The sequence below is a fragment of the Syngnathus floridae genome, chromosome 16, assembly GCF_059516105.1.
Source record: "Syngnathus floridae isolate MCC-2025c chromosome 16, RoL_Sflo_1.0, whole genome shotgun sequence".
Classification (NCBI taxonomy): Eukaryota; Metazoa; Chordata; class Actinopteri; order Syngnathiformes; family Syngnathidae; genus Syngnathus; species Syngnathus floridae.
The window spans coordinates 3,626,694-3,648,114 of NC_142428.1; the positions used below are offsets into that span (position 1 = coordinate 3,626,694).

The 21,421-nt window shown below is 42.4% G+C and overlaps 1 protein-coding gene and 1 long non-coding RNA gene across 6 annotated transcripts in view; both read left to right on the forward strand.

The window, feature by feature from the left end:
* Nucleotides 1–773: 773 nt before the first annotated feature.
* stxbp6 (syntaxin binding protein 6 (amisyn)) lies at nt 774–18,334 on the forward strand. 3 transcript variants are annotated; one of them, XM_088400590.1, is made up of 7 exons: nt 774–1,068; nt 3,825–4,026; nt 13,848–13,978; nt 14,073–14,238; nt 15,132–15,230; nt 16,075–16,232; nt 17,182–18,334. In XM_088400590.1, the coding sequence occupies exons 2-7, from the start codon at nt 3,873–3,875 to the stop codon at nt 17,203–17,205; spliced, it is 732 nt and encodes a 243-aa protein (XP_088256716.1). In that variant the 5' UTR covers nt 774–1,068; nt 3,825–3,872; the 3' UTR covers nt 17,206–18,334. The 3 variants fall into 3 exon arrangements, with proteins under 3 accessions (XP_088256716.1, XP_088256715.1, XP_088256714.1); XM_088400589.1 differs by lacking the exons at nt 15,132–15,230; nt 17,182–18,334 and adding an exon at nt 16,326–17,164 and having other exon boundaries at nt 777–1,068; XM_088400588.1 differs by lacking the exon at nt 15,132–15,230 and having other exon boundaries at nt 782–1,068.
* A 406-nt stretch (nt 18,335–18,740) lies between these two features.
* The window catches only part of LOC148385137 (uncharacterized), a 50,622-nt gene continuing 47,941 nt past the window's right edge, over nt 18,741–21,421 (forward strand). For 2 of the 3 annotated variants that reach the window (XR_015863435.1, XR_015863436.1), the window contains exons 1-4: nt 18,741–18,886; nt 18,993–19,047; nt 19,345–19,505; nt 20,613–20,758. This is a non-coding gene — a long non-coding RNA (uncharacterized LOC148385137). Of the gene's footprint in view, nt 18,932–18,992; nt 19,048–19,344; nt 19,506–20,612; nt 20,759–21,421 lie in introns of all 3 variants that reach the window. The other variant, XR_015863437.1, reaches the window with a different exon arrangement.

Here is a 21,421-nt window from a genome sequence, read left to right on the forward strand (position 1 = left end):
TAGCAGAAAGAGTACAACCAGGTGGGCTGGTGTTAGCATTCATAGAGCTGCTAGCAGCTGAAACGATCCAAGGGGGGTCTACGGGGTGTGTCCAATTATTTTCTGGCCCGCTTTTATGAGCCTCTGGAGAGCTGTACCTTCTCATAAATGTGACTGTTATGTGTTGAGAAACCTTTTCAGGTAGGACGCTGGTGGCAAAAACACCCTCAAGCTTTCATTTTTATGGCTAGCTTGAGGAATGTTCTTTGTGGTTTACACTTACACGTGAAACAGTTCCAATCAATCATGTTGGTAGTGTTCTTTGAAAAGGCATAAAAAAAAAAAGTTTGTGTTCTCTGAGCCATTCTATTGCGTACTAATTACTTTGAAAGCACATTTCCATTTTATTAGTATCAGTTCTACTTATGTACAGCGTGTAATTAATTTTTTTAACAATCCTGGAAAAGTGCACAAAGCAGGGCTGGACGATTTAAAAAAAAAAAAATCTAACTTTTTTTTCTCAATAGTCCGAATTTGAAATGGTAATTTCACGAGACTACTTTTTTTTGAGAATATGTAAAAAAAAAAAAATAAGCACAAGAATATCAAATTAATTAGACGTACATGTTTTGAAAGGCTAGTTACATAATAACACAAAGAAAATGAATTATGAATTTATAGAAATGTATTGGTTCCAAAAATACACACTCTTGTAAATTACAGACAAAAATCTACTTAAGTAACGAAAGTTTTGTACTTCGTTACTTCCCACCAAGGCTGAACAGACGACGGTCACGCCCCCCAAACGAGAGCGCGCTTGAGCAAATAACGTGTGCGTGAACCTGCTGCTGCTGGCTCCTCATCCAAGCAGGCTTCACGCTCACTCACTCAGCCGCAGTCAGGCTGACAACAAGCTTCTCCTACTTCTCCAGTAAAAGAAGAAATAAAAAGAAGAGTCGCGTATCAATCTCCCGGGTGGAAGTCAGAAGCGTGGATATGTTTGACACGTCAAGCTAGCTTCTTTTTTTTTTTTGGGAGACGAGACGGACGACATTTGGAGGGGTGGAACGTTTTAAAACACACAAGCCGGTGAGTAAACAATGTCAACGTGTTATTTGTGTGTACCAGAAGATGGGAAAAAGTTTTTACAAGCGCCCTTTAGGCAAGTATTTTAATTTAATTTGCTTCTACAAGTGTGTGCGCAGGTAGCTAATTAACCACTAAATTCACTACGAAATTAACAATTATTTTGTTAACGCTTTCCAGCTATAATATAGTTTCAATTGTCAATTTACGTTAAGTTCGGAGTCGACTCTCTCTTCATTACCTCAGGGGATGCTAAGTGAAGTTATATTTTAATGCCTCAAAAAACCTGGCTTCAATCCCAGTACAATTTCGGTCCACATCACTTATTAACTCCAATTATATAATAAAAGAATGTGATAAAAAGTTTTAGTGACTCAACATTAAATGGCTTTTACTCATTTATAGTGCTGCCAATTTTGACTCCAACATTTTACAGCACCTGAATTTCAACAAATTTAGAATACAGTATATCAGTGTACAATTTGGTCTGTGAAAGTTTAAAGCTGGTTGGCCTTTTTTTTTATATATATATAAATATTATGTGCTTCTTATCTGACCTGTGTTCCCAGCTGTGAGGCCCAACTAACCCACTTAATATAAATTATTGCCTCTTCCCTAGAAAGAGTTTAAGGGCAGGGCTTAATTTGCTCTGCTCCACCACAAAAGATAAGCTTATATCTTGAGCGTTATCTTTTTTATTCAATTACTTCTAACATCATGTCTGCTTTTGGCTTGGCTTCTTCTTGTAGTGTCAATCGACTCTTTCAATGAATTAAAGATTTATTGTGTTAAAAATCTCTCGGCCAGTAATTGCCATTTGTATTGGTACGGGGCAATGAGGTTTATTGATTTATGGTTAGGTAATGCCTTTCTGGTATTTGGTTGCATTCATAAATTGCGGGTGATTCTCAGAACGTGTGGTCCAACTTTCTGGTTAAATGCCAATTCCCAAGTGGAAGAAAATAATTCCCGTTTCTTAGATTTTGGTATTTAATAATAGTTCTGCACATACCAGGTTAGGTTGTGCTACAATTGAGAAGTTGCAACACAAGCACATTTGTTTGCGTCTGTAATTTTTATGGTTGCCAGGGACGTCACGTGCACAGCCAACAGTGCGTGCGCTTTTGGCCCAAGGTTGCTCCTCAAAAGCTTCTCTATTCGCTTTTCAACAAGAGACCAAGTCACAAGCTATGAAGTAACCTGTCATAAAAGAGATTCCAGAAAGCCTCGAATATCTTTTGAACAAAACCTAACATTTAAGATGGCTGCAAAACAAATCAAATATTATTTTGCGACCGGTTGAATTCCTGCCTGGCCTGGATAAGCAATCCTACCTTTGTGCTTGTTTTTCCCCCCTCACTTTATGGCAGTAAAATCTAAATGTTGCTTTCTGTGCCAGGAAAAAAAAAATGTTTTTCCAACACCGCCTAAAAAGAGATTTGTGCACGAGTCCCTCAAGTGTAGCTGGAATGATGCGTCGGAAGACTGCTAAAAAGTCTTGTCAGGCGTTCAAACCGCCCGGTGAGTAAGAAAGGGAAAGTGATTCCTCAAAATGAAGTGCACATGAGAAGTCATATTCTCCTTTTTTTGTTAATGGTGATAGCTCAAAAACAAATTCACATATCGTGTTTGTTTACTGTCCGTCCGGCGTGGCGGCTGACAGCCCTGTCAGGTTAACGATCAATCAAGCGCCGAACATTACGTAAGTCGAAGCGGAGGCATAAGCGAGGCGTCGTGGTTGGTTTCATGTCACCGCCTGGAGGCTCCTGTCTGCCTCTTCATCTTTCGTTTTGATTTGCTTATGCTTCAGTGGGCCACCTGAGGGGGTGGTGTGCGCTCGCTGGCCTCTGCCTGGTGACAGCTCGCGGGTAGATGCGGAGGAACCTTCTTGCTCAGCTGGAGGATGCTGGATGGAGAAGGAGGCGGGGATTTGACTGTTTCACTTTGAGTTTTTCCTCCCAGAAATGCGCTTTAGTCCAGCGCCAGAGCTTTTTATGTTCCACTCTCTCTCTTCCCTGGGGGTTGACGTCATCCCGACACAACAATGACCTCCGGCCAACAAAAGCCCCCGCCTCCCCCCACTAGACGAGTCGAGTTTGTTTGCGTATTATTTACTGCAGACTGCTTCTCCGCTCCCCTCGGCCCACCGCGTTATTACTTTTGAAAACTTGTGGAGATGGAACAAAAAGTCTGTTGTTTATTAGTGCAGTAAAAGCAATCTGTAGCTTTTGTTTTGGTGGGGACTTGCTTCTTCTCACCGCACAGTAGTTCATCCACTGGTTGGAAATGACAAATTGATTCCTCGGCTTGAACGGTGGCTTGTTTGGGTGTGTGTCTCAAGTGTGTGGCTGATCGCATTCACAAAAAAAACATTTGGACCGAATTAAGCCTCCTCCAGTCTGGAACGGATTAATCAAATCTCAATTCATTTCAATAGGGAACATTGATTTGAGTTACTGCTGTGGCTTGGTCATTGAGTAAATTCATCTTGTACCAAATGAAAAGAAAATACATTTTTATTATAGAACCCTGTGTAAGTGAAGCAAAATTTAATTTATTTCACGAGACAGAAGTATTGACTATATCAGCGCTGTACGGCGAGCGATAACAATACGAAACATTGCGACATTCATTTTGTTCCGCCCGTAATCAATCACGAGTTGATTTTTAATTAAGATTACCTGTCCAGACAATACTGTAAATCATTTTTATGTGTCGAGGCCCGTCTCATGTATCATCTCCCCCTTTTGCCGACACAGCTGGAGAGTGCACCTCGCCCTTTGCCAGCTGATCCACCAGCTTCCAAGATGTCCGCCAAAGCCACCATCAACAAGGAAGTCTTCGTTCCCCACGACGAGAAGATGTTGGCAGCCGTGCAGGTGAAACGGAAGACCAAGAAGAAGATTCCCTTCCTGGCTACTGGCGGTCAGGGGGACTACTTGACATTCATCTGCCTCTCAGGTCAGACCCGTCTACTTTAATTCCCACGCTGCAATTGTGAGCTTGTCTCCCTCTGCCAATAAAACAACGCACTAAATCAATTAAACGCTTAGCTGTCGGTCAATGCCGATTGGATTATCGCTGAAATTGAATCAGTGTTTTGCTCTAAATTGCGACTTCCTTTTTTTTTTGTTTCACTGCCTGTTAATTGAATCAGTCGTGCATAGCGCTTATGGGTAGAACAGCAAGGGCTTGCTAATTTGTGTTGCAGAGGATCATACAAGTCTTTATGGGATGTGTTTGGTTATTTAAAAAGGGGGAGGGGCCTCTTTCAAACATCCAGAAGTGTAAAGTTGAGGCCCTGGGGTCATCCAGTGGCCGAGTTATGTAACGTCTGCTACGTCACAGCCCATAAACTTAGTGAGGAGCTCTACTGTAGCGTTAGCAAGTAGCACCGTTAGCATTGTAGCGTAATACCCAGTGAAACATTTCTTTTCCAGGAGCAATAAAAAAAAATATTGCTCTCAAATTATAGATGTACTTTGTACCACAAATGACTGTTCACAGACCGATTTAGCACTAGGAATTCTGTGAATTCTTTCCACTGAGACCGAAGACGTTTCAATTCAACGGTTTGCAGAATGATATTAACATTTCTTTGAAAGTCTGAAAGGTCGTTGGTTTATTCAAACTGATTAGCAGCATTCAGTTCAATCTTTCAATTTAAAACAAAGTCACAGCAGGAGCTTCAGTTCGAAGCTCAAGTACAGGTTTTTGTATAGAACGGACACTTTAGGTGGTCAAAGGAGGTTCTTGGTAAGTGTGTTGTTTTTCAATTCTTTGGAGCTCTTCACTGCTGGAAGCAGAAGAACAATAAAAAGCTCTGGCTTGCTCCCACTTGGAGAGGCAAAGCTTCTTGTCCTGCGTGGCGCTTTGAAAATAAGTCTGGCTCTCGTCACTGAGCTTATTGTCGTTCGGCCTCAGAGCGACCTAGTATTTCAGAGTCAGACCAATTTGATTCACTACGTTTTCCTTATAGCTTGCTTGTTACCAAATTAGGTCGCAAAAGGAAACAGGAGATTCTCGCTAGCTGGAGCGGCAACGCTATGGCCACGTAGGCTCGCGTGGAATTGTTTGAACCCCCTCACAACAACATGACAGGCGTGTTGGCTGGAGCCGAGCCAGCAGCTCGACATGCTCCAAGTCGGTTAGCGAGCGTCGTCTTTGATCAGCGGGCTCCACGCGGCGCCTGACGGCCGGACCTCGGGGCCCAACGGCTGCACCGCCCACAGAATGTTTGCAGAGAGAGAGAAAGGCGTGGAATATGGTAAGACCCAGTAAAGGTTTCACCAGCGTGGACTAGATGTTGTTTCTCACCGCTGTATCATTTTCAGAAGCTCCGTTATCGGATTTGCACTGAACGAGTTAAACGTGTGCGACGGAAAATCAAAGCTAGCGATTGTTGCAGTTTCATTTCAGGTCTGTAGATGGCACTGTTTCAGTTTTCAACTTTCAAGCAAATCAGGAAGAGCTTGGCAAAGTAACGATAGATTCATTGCAGTTTCATTTAAGGCCTGTAGGTGGCACTGCTTCGAACAGTTTTCAACTTTGAAGAGCTTGTTTGTATTTTTATTTATTTTTTTTCCAGTGTGGGACATGCATAGTTACATTCAAACTGTATATCACGTCATCTTCTGTAATCCATTCCAACACAAGCGTGATGTGTTTATGCTCTAGTTGAGAATTTCACTGTAGGATGCGTGTAGGCGTATTCTTGAGCGAGTTTTTCAGCTCGCGTGGTGATGCGGGCATATTGTTAAGATTGTTTGCATGTGTCATTTCAAGGGTAGGCCGACTCATACGTGCCTCAGAACCTCAAAATGTTTGAAACTGGCCCCCTTAGTCCACAAGTTAAGCATTTCCGTTCTCACTCAGCAATGTTTTGGCTTCAGGCCACCTGGTAAATAAAATCTGCAGTTCCTCCTCCGGCTTTTACATCTCAATCCCTCTCTTGCTGTTTTCATCCTCAACCCACTGCCCTGAAGGTATTGATTACCTTGTGAGATGGATGGCCTTGGGAGCCTTGTGTAACTCCCTGGTAAATTAAGCTCCATAGGCCAGATAATGACTTTTCAAAAAAATATGTTTGACTTTGTAGTGTGCAAGGAGGCTTCCCACCTGCTCGCTCGTCGAGGTCAGCACTTGGCGCGGCCCTCGCTTCCCGGCGTTGACAGTGACCAGGTTGCATTTCTGGCCGACTTGCCGGGATGAACTCTTGAACCGCGTTAAGTTGATGGCACCCGGCGGCAGGAAATTATTTGCGATGACCACACCGCCACATGGTTTTGATCATGTGTGCTCTGGCTCGGACATCGCGAGCAAATTCCCCACCTACCTGGAAAATTTTTGTTTCGTTGACGTGAGGCTTGCCTTCCATATTCATCCTCTCATCTGCACGGCTTGAAGAGACTCATGTATTTTAGCTAGCACAAAAAAAAAGACTTCTATGACTTACAAAACATTGTGTTGACCTTTAAAAACATTAAACAGTCTTAAAAAAATCCCCCAGCAAATGGAAAACTTTCCTTAGCCAAAAGGCCCGTTGATCATATTCCTTGAGCATAAAACACATTAACTTTATGGATGGACATGACAGATATGACTTTGGCAGCATCCCCCATCGCGTTAATCTACAGGTGCAGCCCATAAATCGGCTCGCTCCGACTCCCCGGATGCTTCTATTTGTCATAAAAGATTTATCTGACTTATTAGAGCACAATACCTGCTCCGCCACTGGGACTGGGCCGAGGGCGAGGTAGGGAGGAGAGGATAGTATCGCAGGAAGCAGACATCTCACGAGTCCTAACCTCTTAAAGTCCTCACTGGAAAGAATAATAATAGTCCTCTGAGCCTCCGATGGAACAAACAAGTTGTGCTTTTTTTTTTTCTTCTTTAAACGGAGGTTGGAATTTATTGGAATGTTTATCAGGTCAACGAAGTGGCGCTCGCTTTTGTGACTTATGATCTCTTTGATGGCAGCAAAGGCGCATAAATAATATGCCTACCTGTGACAAAAGAAGCTTTTTATTTTATGCCTGTCAGGTGTCACCTTGTCTGCTTGTAGTTCTGCAAATAATAATGATAATAAAAGTAAAATTAAATAAAAATTAAATAGATAAATTAAATATAATGAAAAAATATATAATTCAAGAAATAATATAAAACACTAATTTTTATTCATAACGCACTTTACATTTGATACCAAATGTTACAGTGCAAACTCTTTAAAAGAGAAAAAAACAACAGACTATTAAAAATATTCAAGCAATAAAACAATAGCGTGTATTTAGCTATAGGCCAGAGTCAGTCAGTCACATGACTAAATCCAGAAAATAATTGAGCTGTGATTGGACAAAGCCAGAATCGAAAACTCACGTTTGAATTTCGATTAATTGACCAGCCAGAGATCTCACATGGTGGGAAAATGTTCGTGTGCCCCTTGGTAGCCACCCGACCATTAGAAGCAGAGCTTCTATAATGCAAACAGACAGCCCGAACCCAGTGCACTTGAGTAATTGGACCTTGCGGGCAGCCACACATACAAACGTAGCCTCACGCCTCATCACTCTTCCTTTTGCATTTATCAGATAAACCCAGCCTGTTGTGAGATTAGAGTAAATGGGCTCTCTGGACTACGCTTGCCTTTCTTGGCCAGCAACAAATCCAGCAAGAGCGGGGAGGCAAAGCCAGACTCCCACCGGGTTATCGGAAAGTGATATCGCCTCGGATAAGAAACTCAGACTGAGCAGGGAAAACAGCAGAAGGCTGAAAGGTTTGAACTGCCAAATGTCAACGGGGGAAAATATTTCACAGATGCATGTTGAGAGGGCTTACATGACCTTTGGCATTTGTCTTTCAAGTGTTGTGCCACAAAAGAGGATGTTTAATGTTTACCGTCATATGAGCGGATCAATGGGAAGAGTAGCATGTCTTCATTTGGTGTGTCTGTTGAGAAGAAATCAAGAGCTTGCAAACAAACCAATTTGTTGAGGCTGCTGCTGTTGCGTCTTGGGACCGGATCAGGCATGTAGATGAATGGCAGTGTTTGGAGAAGCAGAGTAAAGTGGCGGCTAATGGCCTCTTTGTTAACCTGGCTCGGCTTCAGCGGCGTGATTGATTTGCGTGGTTATAACACACAAAATTGGGGCTATTAGCTGTTGAGCAATACCTTGATTTTTTAAATTTTTTTCCCCATCTTATTGATTTTTTTTTTTAATGAACTAGCACTGTGATTTAATTAAGCAAAATAAATGCATTTTCATGCATTTATTGATTTTTTTTCACACGAGCCATTGAAGGCAGCTATACATAATCTCCATTCTTCCCTTGTTTTTCCATTCTAGTCGCAGATTAAATGTGTGAGTGACATGCATATTAATTGTGGTAATGAAGGTCACCCGGAGGAACAGCTGGAGTCCTCCTCTGTGTTGCAAACACTGGCGCTGGCTAAGTAGCCGCCTGCCGCGGACCAAACCGAAGCCATCACAAACACCATATGCTTCGTCGCCATCACCCGACACCTTGTGCACACTTGCCGCAGTGAGCTTTAGCCAAAGCGTTATGAAAAATCCTTCAGTTCAATATGAGCAATCGCCAAACCGCAAACGAAAACACTTACTGATAAAATAAAGTAAATTAAAATAAATAAAATAGATGATAATAAGTTAGTCTTTAATTTTATAGTTATCGCTCAATTTATATAACCCCATTAAAAAAAAAAAATCTATCTACTTAACAGCTTTTGTGGAATTCCGCCAGTTCATAGGTGGAGGTAAAGAAAAAAAATTGACATTCATCACTTTAGGTTCATCTTAGGTTCGTGGGAATGAACAACTGTACATATGCAGCACAGATCATCAGATCATTCTGACTCATTTCAGGTAAAATATGAGTGCAGATGTGTTGGGTTGGAAAAAAGCAGTGGGAAACATGCTATTTCTATTTTTTTTTCTTTTTTTAAGCGGCAATATTGGCAGTAACTCAAACTATAAAGTAACGAACAAATGATTTAATGGTATAAACAAACAATCTAGATAATAACTGAAATACTGCTAAAAGATGATTATCACACAGAGCAGTCCTTGCAGGAGGCTCATCTTTTTCTAAAAAAAAAATGTACTGTTACAGGTCATATGGCAGATGACTCAAAAGTAGCTAAAATATTCATTGTTTGAATTCAAAAAGTCAGAGCAAAGCAGAAAAGTGCATCCCTGTCACCCTTCCCTGTACACATTCATCAAAACGGTGTCATTAGAGGGCACAAATTGCCTCCTCTGCCGAGATGGATAACGCACACGCACACACACGCACACACACACAGGAAGTTTCATTTGTTCGCCGTGTTAGTGCTTTTCCCCATCTGGTCTCTTCGTGCAGCAGGAAAGCAGCTGGGAGTTGTACGAGTGATATTAATCTATGATATCATTCTTCCTTTGCTTTTGTGCGACGGGAAGAACATGTCGAACGAAAAAAAACTAAAATGAGATAACATCAGTTACCTTCAACATCACCCCCAAGATTACAAAAAGGACAGGCCTGATTTTTTTTTTACCCCCTCTGGCATAAATTACACAACAGCTAACTCTTTCTAGAAGTTAGTGTGTTGTGGGCTAAGGGAGCCTCGCTAGGGGGGCTCATCCATGCCCTTAGTGTGAAATACCAAAGCGAAGCCCACCCATCGTCTGACACAGGAAGTCATAGCAGCGTAGCGGCAGGGGCCTAGCTGTTTGCGGTCTCCAGGCTGTTCAGTGACATCGCCTCCCGAGTAGCTAGATGTCACCGTGCCGCTTCACATCATATCTAACCTTTAAACCTTGATCGGTACCAAGGTGAAGTCGCGTCGTCATCGAGATGTTTCGGATGGAGTCGTCATAAAAATGGCCGCCTTTCTGTTGACAAGACGACGGATGAATGTCGTTTGCCAGATCGGTGAGGTTGCGCATCAATCACGGGGCGTCAAAAAGTTTGCAGTCCAAATCGTAGTCACGCTGTTCTTTGAAGTTTGATGAAAAAGGAAGGGTTGGGAATGCAGATGCTGTGATTTAAGATCAGTCAGCTGCTTCGCAGCTGTGTGTCATGAAATATTACCTTGCGTCAATATACAATGCTTCATCAGAGGTCAACGGCGCTTCAAATGTTGATTTTTCCCTTGTACTTTTTCGGACAAATTATTCCCATGCCAGTTCACTTAATGGGACTGGTCCAGAATCAGTTATGGACTCTCTTTTTATGAGCAAACATTCAATCCAGTCTTCTTATGCCAGCTGTCAGCTTTTGTGAATAAATCGATTTGAGTTTGAGTACTGTTTGACAAAAAGGAACGCCGACTTCTCATGCTAGCTGCCAAATTGGGAATCAACAAATTCGATTTGAGGCTTCTGTTATTGCTTGCTAGTGTTTAAGTCCATCTGTTTGTGCTGAGAGAAGATGGAGATTGTTCCAATGGCTTTTCACGCTAGTTGCTCATTAGCTAGCTACTCACAAGCTCGCGGCTCACTCGCTAGCTGCTTCCTAGCTAGCTGCAGTGAGATCATTCTCGTGTTTTCTTAACGTTGTCCTCAACCTTGAGCTTTATGGATCTTTTTTGTAGCGCGGTTTTGCAATCCTAATCCCAATAAAGCCCTTCGTATTAGCTACACAGACAACCACCTCTGGACCTTGTTTAAAGAAGACCAGCTGGGCCAAGGAAATGAGGTCTGGAGACAGGCCCGAATTGTAATGTTTTGATACATCATGTGTTTTCACTTCCAAGAGGTTCGAGGTAGCGTTCCCATCACAGTGAGATACAACTGTGACATAAAGAAGTACGATAAGTTGTCATATCAATAATCGTTAGCGAGTAACTCGTGCGATTTTAATAGGAATTATCAAAGCCAATAAACTATCTTATGAGAGGCAGGTCAAAAGATTTTTCTTTCCAAGAATTCAGTTTAGATCATTCCTGAAAGCGTAAGTGTCCAGGAATGTACTGTACCTTGTTTTGAAATACTCGTGTTTATTCGATGTTTACTGTGCGATGACAACCGTATCGTTTATTATGACATCGTCTCGCATGAAACACTTTCCAGAGTTTTGGCACGTAGATAGCACAGAATAGGCATATTTTCCAAATATTTTCCAAATAAGGCTACCACAACAAAATAAAGATAAATTTCATTTTACTGATTATTATATACTATCATTGGAGTTATGGAATGCCACTCAAGAAGCAAACATCACAGAGGTTTCAAAAGAAAGCTCAAGTCGGAGGCCCGACGTAATTAAATATTTGCCCCGTATCCTGGAGCTTGATCTCCAGAGGAATGCATTGTGTGCGGGGGGACTTGGCGCAGGCTGAATAGCAGCATTATTAAGTGGCCCAAGGGGGCGGAAGGTGATGGACAAACTTGTGGGGGCAATTTAGATGACTCGCAAATGGCTTTAATATGATGTTTCCAGGTGCAAGAGGACAACCTTGAACACAATGACTTTGTCAATGCGGAAAAATTCATTTATGTCTTGGCATCTGCATTTATTGCGTGTGAATTTTGCTCGTCACGCTGCTGCATGAATCCGGGACGAAATATTCTCTGTTTTTATTTTTCCTTCGTTTGTTTTTCATGACAATCTACTTTCAGCAGTTGAAAATAAAATAAAAGTAAGGAGCCTCTAATGGATTTTCTCTCAATGGCCCTGCCTCTGCTAAGAGTGTACCTCTTTTGTCTCGCTTGGAAAATGCTTTTGAATGAGTCGTCCTTGGCTGAGTGTTAAGTGAATAACTGGCAAAGCTCTTGCCCAAAATTTTTTTTTTTTTTTTTTTAAATCTCTCAAAGTTTACATATCCTCGCTGACTTTAACGCAACCACACATTTTCATTCCATCTGATACTTAATCCAGCAGCTTTTGCTACTAAATATTTATTATCACTATTAAAGTTGTCCCCTGCGTCAATCTCTTGAAGGGCTAATTGTTGAGCGAGGTACACGCCGTCCTATTGACTCCTTCCGTCTTGTCACTGCATGGCCGCCGTTCTGGCTCGGGGGCAGACCTCGTACACAGGAGTCACAGTGTTCAGACCTCGTGAAAGCACTCAAGAGGCCTTTTGTTCGACGGCGCTGAGGCCGGTCTCGCCACTGCTGACGATAAATCCGCTCGGCAGCCTCTCGGAATAAAAACAGTTATAGCAGAGTGGAGGATTTACAATTGTAATTGTTTTTTTTTCTGTTTTATTTTTCCGCAACTTGAAGCGATGTACTTCTGTTAATGGCCCTACAGATGAATTTAAAAAAACAGTATGAAAAACAAAATGGCCGTCTGATAATATTTGCGCAACGGGAAGCCGAAGGTTTGTCGTCAGAAGAATTTTTGCCTTTGGGCTGTGACAATCTTAGCCAAACACAACAAGGAACTAATCCGCCGGTGGAAGTGGCTGCGTGTCACTCTGAGAGCATGGGAAAGAAACCTCGGGATGGCCTTACAATAGCGCAATAGTACAATAGCGCTAGCTAGCGAGTCTCTTAGCGATCATCACAGGATTGATACATTTTAAGCTTTAACAATACAAGCTTCCGTTTGAGGCCAAGGCATTTTCCTGAGCTCGCAATAAACCAGAAACTCAGTTTGTCACTCCGGTGAATAACATTTGTTGTCTGGCTCGAGGCTCTTCGACTTGATTCATGTTCTACTCAAGTCTGCACTAACATTAAATTATTGTCAAAGTGAAAGTCAACTGAATACAATCCACAAAGTTGTCTGTCCCTTTAAGAGCTTCGCTGGGATTGTTCCATGACCTTCAGATTTTCCAACACCGAGTCTCAGGTATCACGAGACTTCCACTTTAACTGAATAAAACAAACAGTGCAACAAGGCTGCGCTAGCATATTTTCACTATTGCGTAACAGCTTGTCTAATCCTCGGGCCCCCGTGTTTGTTTACAATTGGTGAATATGTAACTACTGCTGCTGAATATTTTGGGTCAAGCTGGTTTTCTTTCACAGGAAGTGGCAGAGTTGTACTCTGGAAGGCATTTTTGGACCGCACAGAAAGTAAAATAAATGCATATTTATTGAAATCTTTTTCAATATTTGTCTTATCTTGTGAGGAATCTTAAAGGGGACGTCAAGTCAATTTTTTTTTTACAATTTATCAGGGAAAACTAGTCAAATCTTTGCCTTCTCTTCAAGAGACAGTACGACAGATGTAAGAAATTATTCGCTTGTGAATTTGAGCACCTTCACTGTCGTCATTCCACCTCTCCACTGTTCCATTGAATCCAGCTGACATCCTTTTCTCGGGCCCCTCGAAAATTTCTACCGTGATGATATCGTTCACCTCGTGGGTTTGGTCATGCTTGTTGCTTTCCGTCAGCCTTTGTTCTTTCCCGTGACCACAAGCTAACACCTCACGTATTGGCTACAGCTGTCCAAATGGATACCCCCCCTCCCCCACAAAACATGCAGCCCTGCCTATATTTATATAAATCATACCTTGAGCTGAGTCGGGTGCTTACGTGATAGAACGCGACATGAGCCAGTGATAGTGGCGACTTTCGTAGAGCGGCGGAATGGCGCAACAATGGCGAAAGTGACCTGAACACTTCCTCTTATCTGAGGCGACACAATAGATCACGCCGGATGGCGGAAGCGGAGGTCTACTCGCCGGGTTATAAAAGCAATAAAAGGAACGGGTCGGTTCCAAGAAGCACGCTATGAGCTTGGAAGATCTGCAAACAGTTGAGGAGAAAAAAAAATGTTTAAAAAATCTTTTCCACCTGTTATGTCATTTCCCCAAAAATTATTTTACAGTGACGAATAAGAAGCCAGCTCACGTCACCATCACCAAAGTGAAACAGTTTCAAGGAACGTCGGCCTTTGTCAAACGCTCCCAGTGGACTATCGATCAACTACGGCAGGTCAACGGCATTGACTCCAACAAAGTAAGCCGCGTTAAATTCCATGGCAACATCTTCAAAAACATTCTCAAGAAGTTCTCTTTGAAAAATGAATTCTCATTTTTTTACCCCCGCCAAGGACTCCCCTGAGTTTGACCTAACGTTCGACAACGCCTTTGACCAGTGGGTCGCCGGTTCTGCGGGAGAGAAGTCCACCTTCGTCCAGATTCTTCACCACACCTGCCAGCGTTACATTCCGATGCGAAAACCGGAATTTGTCAATTGTCAGTCCAAACTTCTGGGAGGTGAGACCTGTTATTAAAAAAAAAATGTTCTTCACAATTTTTTTGTGTGCCCGCTCCAAAACATTAACATTCAAGGCCAGCCATTTGATTGTTTGTCAAAAAACATTTAATTTCCGCCCCTTGAAATAACCTTAATTTCATACGCATCAATATGTGTGTCGTGAGCCCCACCCGCCAATTCTGTCATTTCCTGGCTGCGAGGATGTAAATAGTTTGCTCATAAAGCAAGCAGAGAATCTAGCATCCTGCTGCCGGATAAATCCGATATTGATCTGTTTACCCTCAACTCTCATCTTTGAGCACTGTTCCGCTTTTGTATTATTCATGGAGTTGTTAATACAAACGCTCCGGCTTGGCTCTCGCATCAACCGCGAAGCACCTTGGCTCCGTTTGAGCAAATCCCGCAAAGAGGCAAAACACAGCCAGTCACTTAATCTTCTCGCCTTGGCAGAGGTAACATCATAGAGCAGACTGAGATTTTTTGTTGCCCAAAGACTCTTCGAGGCGTTTTTGTGGCCGAAATTTGGTCATTTTGGGGCTTCAGCGGATGTCAACATGGCTGTCCACTCCAGTTTAAGTCTCACACCAGTGCAAAACAAAAATCATGACGCTGCTCAGGTGTGGGACCATAACTGTGGGAGACGGAAACTTCTGTGATTTGAAGAATAAACTTGGGAATCTTGATGAGTTAGTGTTCCTTCTGTGATTTTAACAACGACACTGATGTTTTCTGTAACGGAAAATATATTCCAATTTAAAGTAACCGCATGTCATTCCACCTTTTATGGCCTTTCAACTAAACCGATAACGTAGTAACCCAAAACACCATTCCACTAATTTAAACCAAATTGCTTTAAGAATAAATAATTCCTCTGGATATTTCTTCACTACAGAAGCCCAAGCGGTAGATTCAGTCTTTGTTCGTTGCAAAGTGTTTATGAACAGAGTGAGGAAAGATCTGGTCGCTCGCCATAGTCATCTCCCACGACGAGGTAAGCCAATTGAGATTATTTTAATTCAGTTGCTAACCAAAACAGTAGCCCCTACCAAAGCGCAGTCTCTCGGATGAATGAGTGCAGTAAAATATATATATATTTCCATTTTTAGATATTTATTAGATCTTGCTGTGGTGGCTCTGAGGATAACTGCAAGTGTCATTTTTTAGGCAGACACTTGTGTGGATATGACAGGACACTCATTGAGCGCGAGGTCACCCCCCCCCTCCCGCTGTCACTGTTATCGGGGAGTACAAGCTGGAAGGGATTTCCACTTCATCCCCAAAGGTTATTTGTGAGCTATGTTCACTGTCCTGGCTCCTCACTGTCAACCGGGCGTGTCGCTGACAAATGCCACAGAAGGAGAATTACATTCCGAAGGGCAGCGTAAGACGGAGTGTTCTTTGCTAAGAGTTCTTTGCGGTCACCTGTGACAAATTCACTTAAGTGGCGACTGTGGTGATTAAAATGATGCGTTTGTAAATGGTCATATGTACAGCTGCATAATGAGTTTTTTTTTTTTTTTTTTAAATAACCATTCAGATCTTTCTTCACAGCTTCTCCACCCTGCTTGTCTGTAATTGTCACACTCTCCGCTGGGTGGGGAACCCCAGGCTGGTTCTGGGGGGGGGTTGAGAAACAAACACACTTCTGGAGGGGTCAGGCGGGCGGGATGATTACCATGATGGGAGTATTACTTCCTGGACTCCCTTGAAGGGAGTCCCAAGGATCTGTCAGTCGTCGATTCCAAGAGGATTTGTCCTTCCTCCCCCTCCAGACAGGAAGTGGGCAAGAATAATCACCTAATCATTCCTTTTGTCTTCTCCCGGGTGGGCAACAGGCAACAGTATCCTCCACTCGGCCGCCGACAGTGTGACGAGCGCCGTGCAGAAGGCCAGTCAGGCTCTGAACGAGCGAGGCGAGCGACTGGGCAGGGCCGAGGAGAGGACGGCCGACATGATGAACAGCGCTGAGCAGTTTGCCGTCACTGCGCACAAGGTGAGGCTGCAAGAGTAGCGTTGAATAGCTAAACCTAGCTATAGGATGTTCTAATTACAGTTTGATTTGCAAGGATGTATATTTTCCTAACAGCATGAATGATAACAAACTGGATGCTCCCACGCGATGTCTCCCGCTTCCCCCTCATTTACACCTGGGAAGCGTCCTCGCCCTGCGTTCATTTCATAGCTCTCCCAAGTACGCCGCGTGCTCTTCAATTTCGCTATTAACATGCAAAATGAGGGAAAAAGCCAATTTGCAGTGTGGCTGATTATGACGGTTACGCCGCGGGTGTCTGTCTAATAGCGGAATGCATCAGGCGCCACCCAGGCAGACCCTGTTTGCATTTTGCGAGGCTTCATCGAGAACGCCTGCATTAAGCGCCGGTGCTTGAATTTTGTTAAGCTGTATTGCGAAAGCCCTCCGAATGACCTTTTTGCACAATGAGTTTGTGTATGGAGCATCATTAGGGACGGGTGGGCGACCGGATCAACAAGAAAAATCAGGGCTGGGCGGTAATGGTCTCAGGAAAAAAAATTCTGATTAATTTTTTTCTTATTGTAGAAAAAGCAACCACATTAACCGCAACAAGTTTTCCTTTGTTTTATTTCCTTCATGGGATTATAAAACTGTGAAACTACTGAAATGGGGTAGCGTGAGACGTGTTCAAGTAATGAGTCACCTTTTGACTCTTCTCACTCATACAATTCCAATTTTGACAAAGAGGTTCTCATCGGAAGCGCTCATTTCTGTGTGGTACTCTGCTGCCCTCTTGTGTCATATCTCAGTATTGCACCCTACGTATCAATCTAAAGCGTTAAAATGTTAAGTCAAAAATAGCTTGCATTTATTCCGTCCATGCATGAAAACCCTCAGCAAAATGGAAACCTTGAAAATGAAAAATTGTGAAGAAATAATAAGTGTTCATATTTATTTTTTTCCCCTTCAGCTTGCCATGAAGCACAAGTGTTAAAACAACCACTGCCAAAACCATCTTGTCTTTAGGAGTGTATTGGAGGGTCTTATTATCGCCAATCACCGCTCGCCGTCCAGGTCTCTGGAGTTTTGTTGCTTTTGAAAAAGACATTATAACATTTTAGTATTGAAGAAGACGGAGAAGAGCTAAACGTGTTGACTCGAAGTTAAACGACGTGCTTCAGTTATCGGCCTCATCTTTTTTCACACTGACACAATGACTCAAGGATGTGGACCATATTCAATGATGGTTTTATTTGTTATTTATGAGCGTTCTACTGGGTGGTCGACACGCACACACAAACCGACATTTCCTTTTTAAAGCCAATCCTGTTTCAACATTAATAATGAGATGACGCCCTGAGGGGAACGTTTAAATGAATAATCACATCCGTGATATAAACAGAGAACATCTGCTCGCCTCAGCTTTGTGATCGATAAATTAACAAGTGTTCACCGGAGACTTCCTTTGGCCAGCTTCTGAGTTGAATCTTGTTAATCCATACAAAACAAATTTTAAAAAGCCACATTCAGTGGAATCTCAGTTTAACACAGTCTGATTCAAAACTAAATTTACTATTAAAAATGTACAAATGATGTAACTGTTTTTTTACATAATTGTTTTTTTAACATGAGCTGCCAAAATTCTACAAATGACGAGTTTGACATTCCACTGTAGATCACACACACACACAAATAGTCCACAAACGATAAATCAGACTGAAATTATTTATTCCCATTTGTTTTGTTTTCTGCCAGACGGTCCTGCACTTGAAGAACAATATACTGTACTCTTACGTGTATTTGAGAGTTTTTATGTTTGCGGGAGGCCCCATGTGCCGCTTAAGCTCTACGTGGTGAAAAGCCAAATGTTGTCTTCTTCGGTCAGTGTTGTACAGCTGGTGACGCCATTCAACGCTTTTTATTTTTTACTCGAAAGTGCTCTAACATGTCAGCTGCTTCTGTAAAAGTGGTCAAAAAAGGATTTCACTGACTTCTGATGTAAATGATTTCAAATATATTTTTTATTTGACATTTTAACACACATTCTCAGCAAAGATTGTTAGTGTGCTTTCCTCTGTCTAATGGATGTTTATTGTTTTAATAATAAAAACAACGATGTTTAATTCATTTGTCGGTGTCCATTTTCTCCCTGTAGTCAATGGTAATGCATTTGTGCTGTTTATGTTTTGTATTGATTTATATCTTGCCTGCCATTAAGTCATTTTTTTCCATTGCCTTTTAAATGTCACAGCAGTTATTATTGAACAATGCATGGCTACTGTTTTTTCTGTTTGCATATGACACCCAACAGGACCATGGTAAGTTTAAGAAAGTTGTATTTTTTACTTCAATGTAAAATTTTTCATCATAGAAAATATTGCAGTTTTGCTTGGTCAGTGTATACAATGCAATATCGCCCCCATGTGCTTGATTTGAATATTTGTCATCTAAAATGTATTTCTGCAACAGTTGAACAAGCTGTAAAATGCATTCAAACCTGTATACTTTTTTTCCCTTATGACCGTAAACCTTTCCCCACGTATTGTCACGTGTGACTTTCTCTGTCCTCTCATTGGTCCAGCTACTTCCGCATTTACCTTCACACCTGTTTTAATTGACACCAGTTTTGAGGCACCTTGATTCACAAAGCACGACGCCAAACCATGATTAAAAATGTACTTTCCAAAACGCTTTTTTGAAGAAAAAATGGATTTTATGAGGTAAGGTGCTTTGTTGAGTGGCTAATTTCAATCCGGAATTTTTTTGGTGGCTTACTTTCAGAGTACGAGCGGGACAAAATGAAGACAGGTACACTAGCTCTGCGTTAGCCTCTATGGTGAGTACGATATGACTTATATTACGTACGTGTATATCGACAAAAATATAAATTATATTTTATTCTTATTAACTATATTGTACTGTAGAGGGTTTTTATTGTCAGTGTAATGTATTGGAAGGTAAAGTTAACTGTTTTGCTGTAGCTCTGTAAGCTAAGGGGGCGGACCGTGTTCACCTGTCGTGAAGCAAAAGTGATGGGAGGGGCTTGGGTTACAATTACAATAAAATAAAATAAAAAAATCGATGTATCCATTTTGCTTTCTATATACATAATACCATTCCACTGTCTGCACAGAACTGTGGATGAGAGGCTTCTGCTGAACAAAGCAGTAGTCCAGTTGAGAATGAATGACAACATCCTCGTGAATTACAAGTAGATGAAACAACCTCATCCCGTAATTCCTCTTGAGGTCATTCCAGTTTATCACCTTGTCGTCCTCCATCGATTCAGAGCAGGTGATTATGTATATGTGTCATTTCACTCTGCTTACACATTGACCGAAGGCATTGTGCCAAATGAGGAAACTGATTGGAAGGTGTTCAATATCGCTAATTGCTTGTCAAGACTTGATTTACTGTGTGATGACCTGTTTGCTACACATTTGTTAGGGGTTCCCTTTTTTTAATTGCTGCTCATTAGGGGACCCACCTGCACTCTTTATCACAATCTTCAATGTCTACACAATGACCAGAAGAGCGTCGTGACCTTGTGGCTCTATTAGCAGCTTCAGGGCGACATGTTCTTAATCTTCCATCCTGTGGAGTAAATCAACTGAGGTCGAGTCAACTGGGACGCCTTTTTCCCATTCTCATTACCGCTAAACAAAATGCCTGCGGTGATTCCTGAGACTCAAGAAGGTGCTTTTGTAAATGACAGCAGAATCTCAGCAGGGGGGAGTGTAAAGGACCAGAGGTGATGTCATAGAATCGGGCTGAGAGGTTCTGGAACAAAATATCTTGTCAGAACTCAGAACCGTCCTTTGTATAAAGATGTCTTTGTCTGTCCCTTTAATTTTTGTGTCGTGCACATCACGGTCTGCCCTGTGATGGAGCCGGCTATCAGTATTCAGGCGACGCCCTGCGGTTGTGAGAAGCCTAAAAAAATGACAGGATATGCGGTTGGGGGGGGGACGCCATGGACAAGGCGTTCTGTCTCTTCCGCTTTGTCGGTGATCCATCAGCGCAGCCTCATTGATGTTCTCCATATTATTCCACTCGACTGGGTCACGCCACAAGAGTTTTTGTGCAGTCAAAAACTGCAGTGTGACTTTGAAAATGTCTTAACTTGGTGGCATTCAAGAATGTCACCGAATTCTGACCTAATATGCTTGCTTGAATAACAATTCCGTCTTTAGTTACCCAAATATGAATATTTTATTTAAAGATATGCCAATGTGCTGGTTTTCAGGTGTTTTGTGATTTAGTGTCTGCTGTTTACAACCTCGCCTCTAGATGTCACTAGTCACAATCATCTTATGACCACGGCGATTTAAAACGGACTCGTGACTTCATTAATAAGCTTCCGAGCGTGACTGTTTCCTCTTCTGACACCTCTTGTTGCAGCCATGCTCCAATGTGGACTACATGTTCCACTTGTCACCACTGGGTGGCGCTGCTGCACCAGCCAGGCGCCTCCCCTTGGACGAACCCGTCTGAACCCGCTCCCACCCGCTGAAGGACCAGTTGCAAAGCAAGGAAAAAGTTCTCCGGTAGGCCTAAATGTGCTGAGACTGAGACTTTTTTTCCCCTCTCCTTTCGTTATGTTGCACTCGTCCCTTGTTCGCTCCCTTGTTCCCTCTCTCGCACTCTCTGGTTCGATCGTCCTCTTTCTTTCTTAGAGACGTGAGGTCCAATCCAGCTGCAGTCAATCTAATCCCCCTAATTCAGTTAATCTAATTTTCTGGGTATGCACACTGCGGATCTTTGCTTTCTGTTGAATTTCTATGCGTGTGAACGTAGTCCTGAATACCCCACCAGTCCATCTCCAGTCTATCCCGACCTTCTCGCATTTGCACACTAAATGCTAATTTGTTCCGAATTGCAGTCACACGATTAAAACAAAGTTATGTGGGCAACACCTGCTGGGCTGTTTGAACGGAAAACTTTGAGCCAGGGCCGCGTAGAGTGGGGTGGGCGGTGGCCCCGAGCAGCCACCCGAGCAGGAGAATGGGGGAAATTGTGAATGAAATAATATAAAAAATGTCTCTTTTGACATAATTATCTAGATAACCATCTAGTATAATTATCTTTACATTGAAATAATAATAATAAAGAAGCGCCGGGTGCGGTGTAATTTCTAGCGGCCTCATCAGTATTCATCAGCAGCTCCCCGTGTAGATGGTACATGCGTGTTTGAGGGATTAGCCAGCTCT

Bases quoted from the DNA above. Each gene is read 5' to 3' on its own strand.
- stxbp6 (XM_088400590.1), top strand. From the start codon at position 3,873: ATGTCCGCCAAAGCCACCATCAACAAGGAAGTCTTCGTTCCCCACGAC. The intron at 13,979-14,072 runs GTAAGCCGCGTT...ACCCCCGCCAAG, and splicing joins ACGGCATTGACTCCAACAAA to GACTCCCCTGAGTTTGACCT. The intron at 14,239-15,131 runs GTGAGACCTGTT...TCTTCACTACAG, and splicing joins TCAGTCCAAACTTCTGGGAG to AAGCCCAAGCGGTAGATTCA.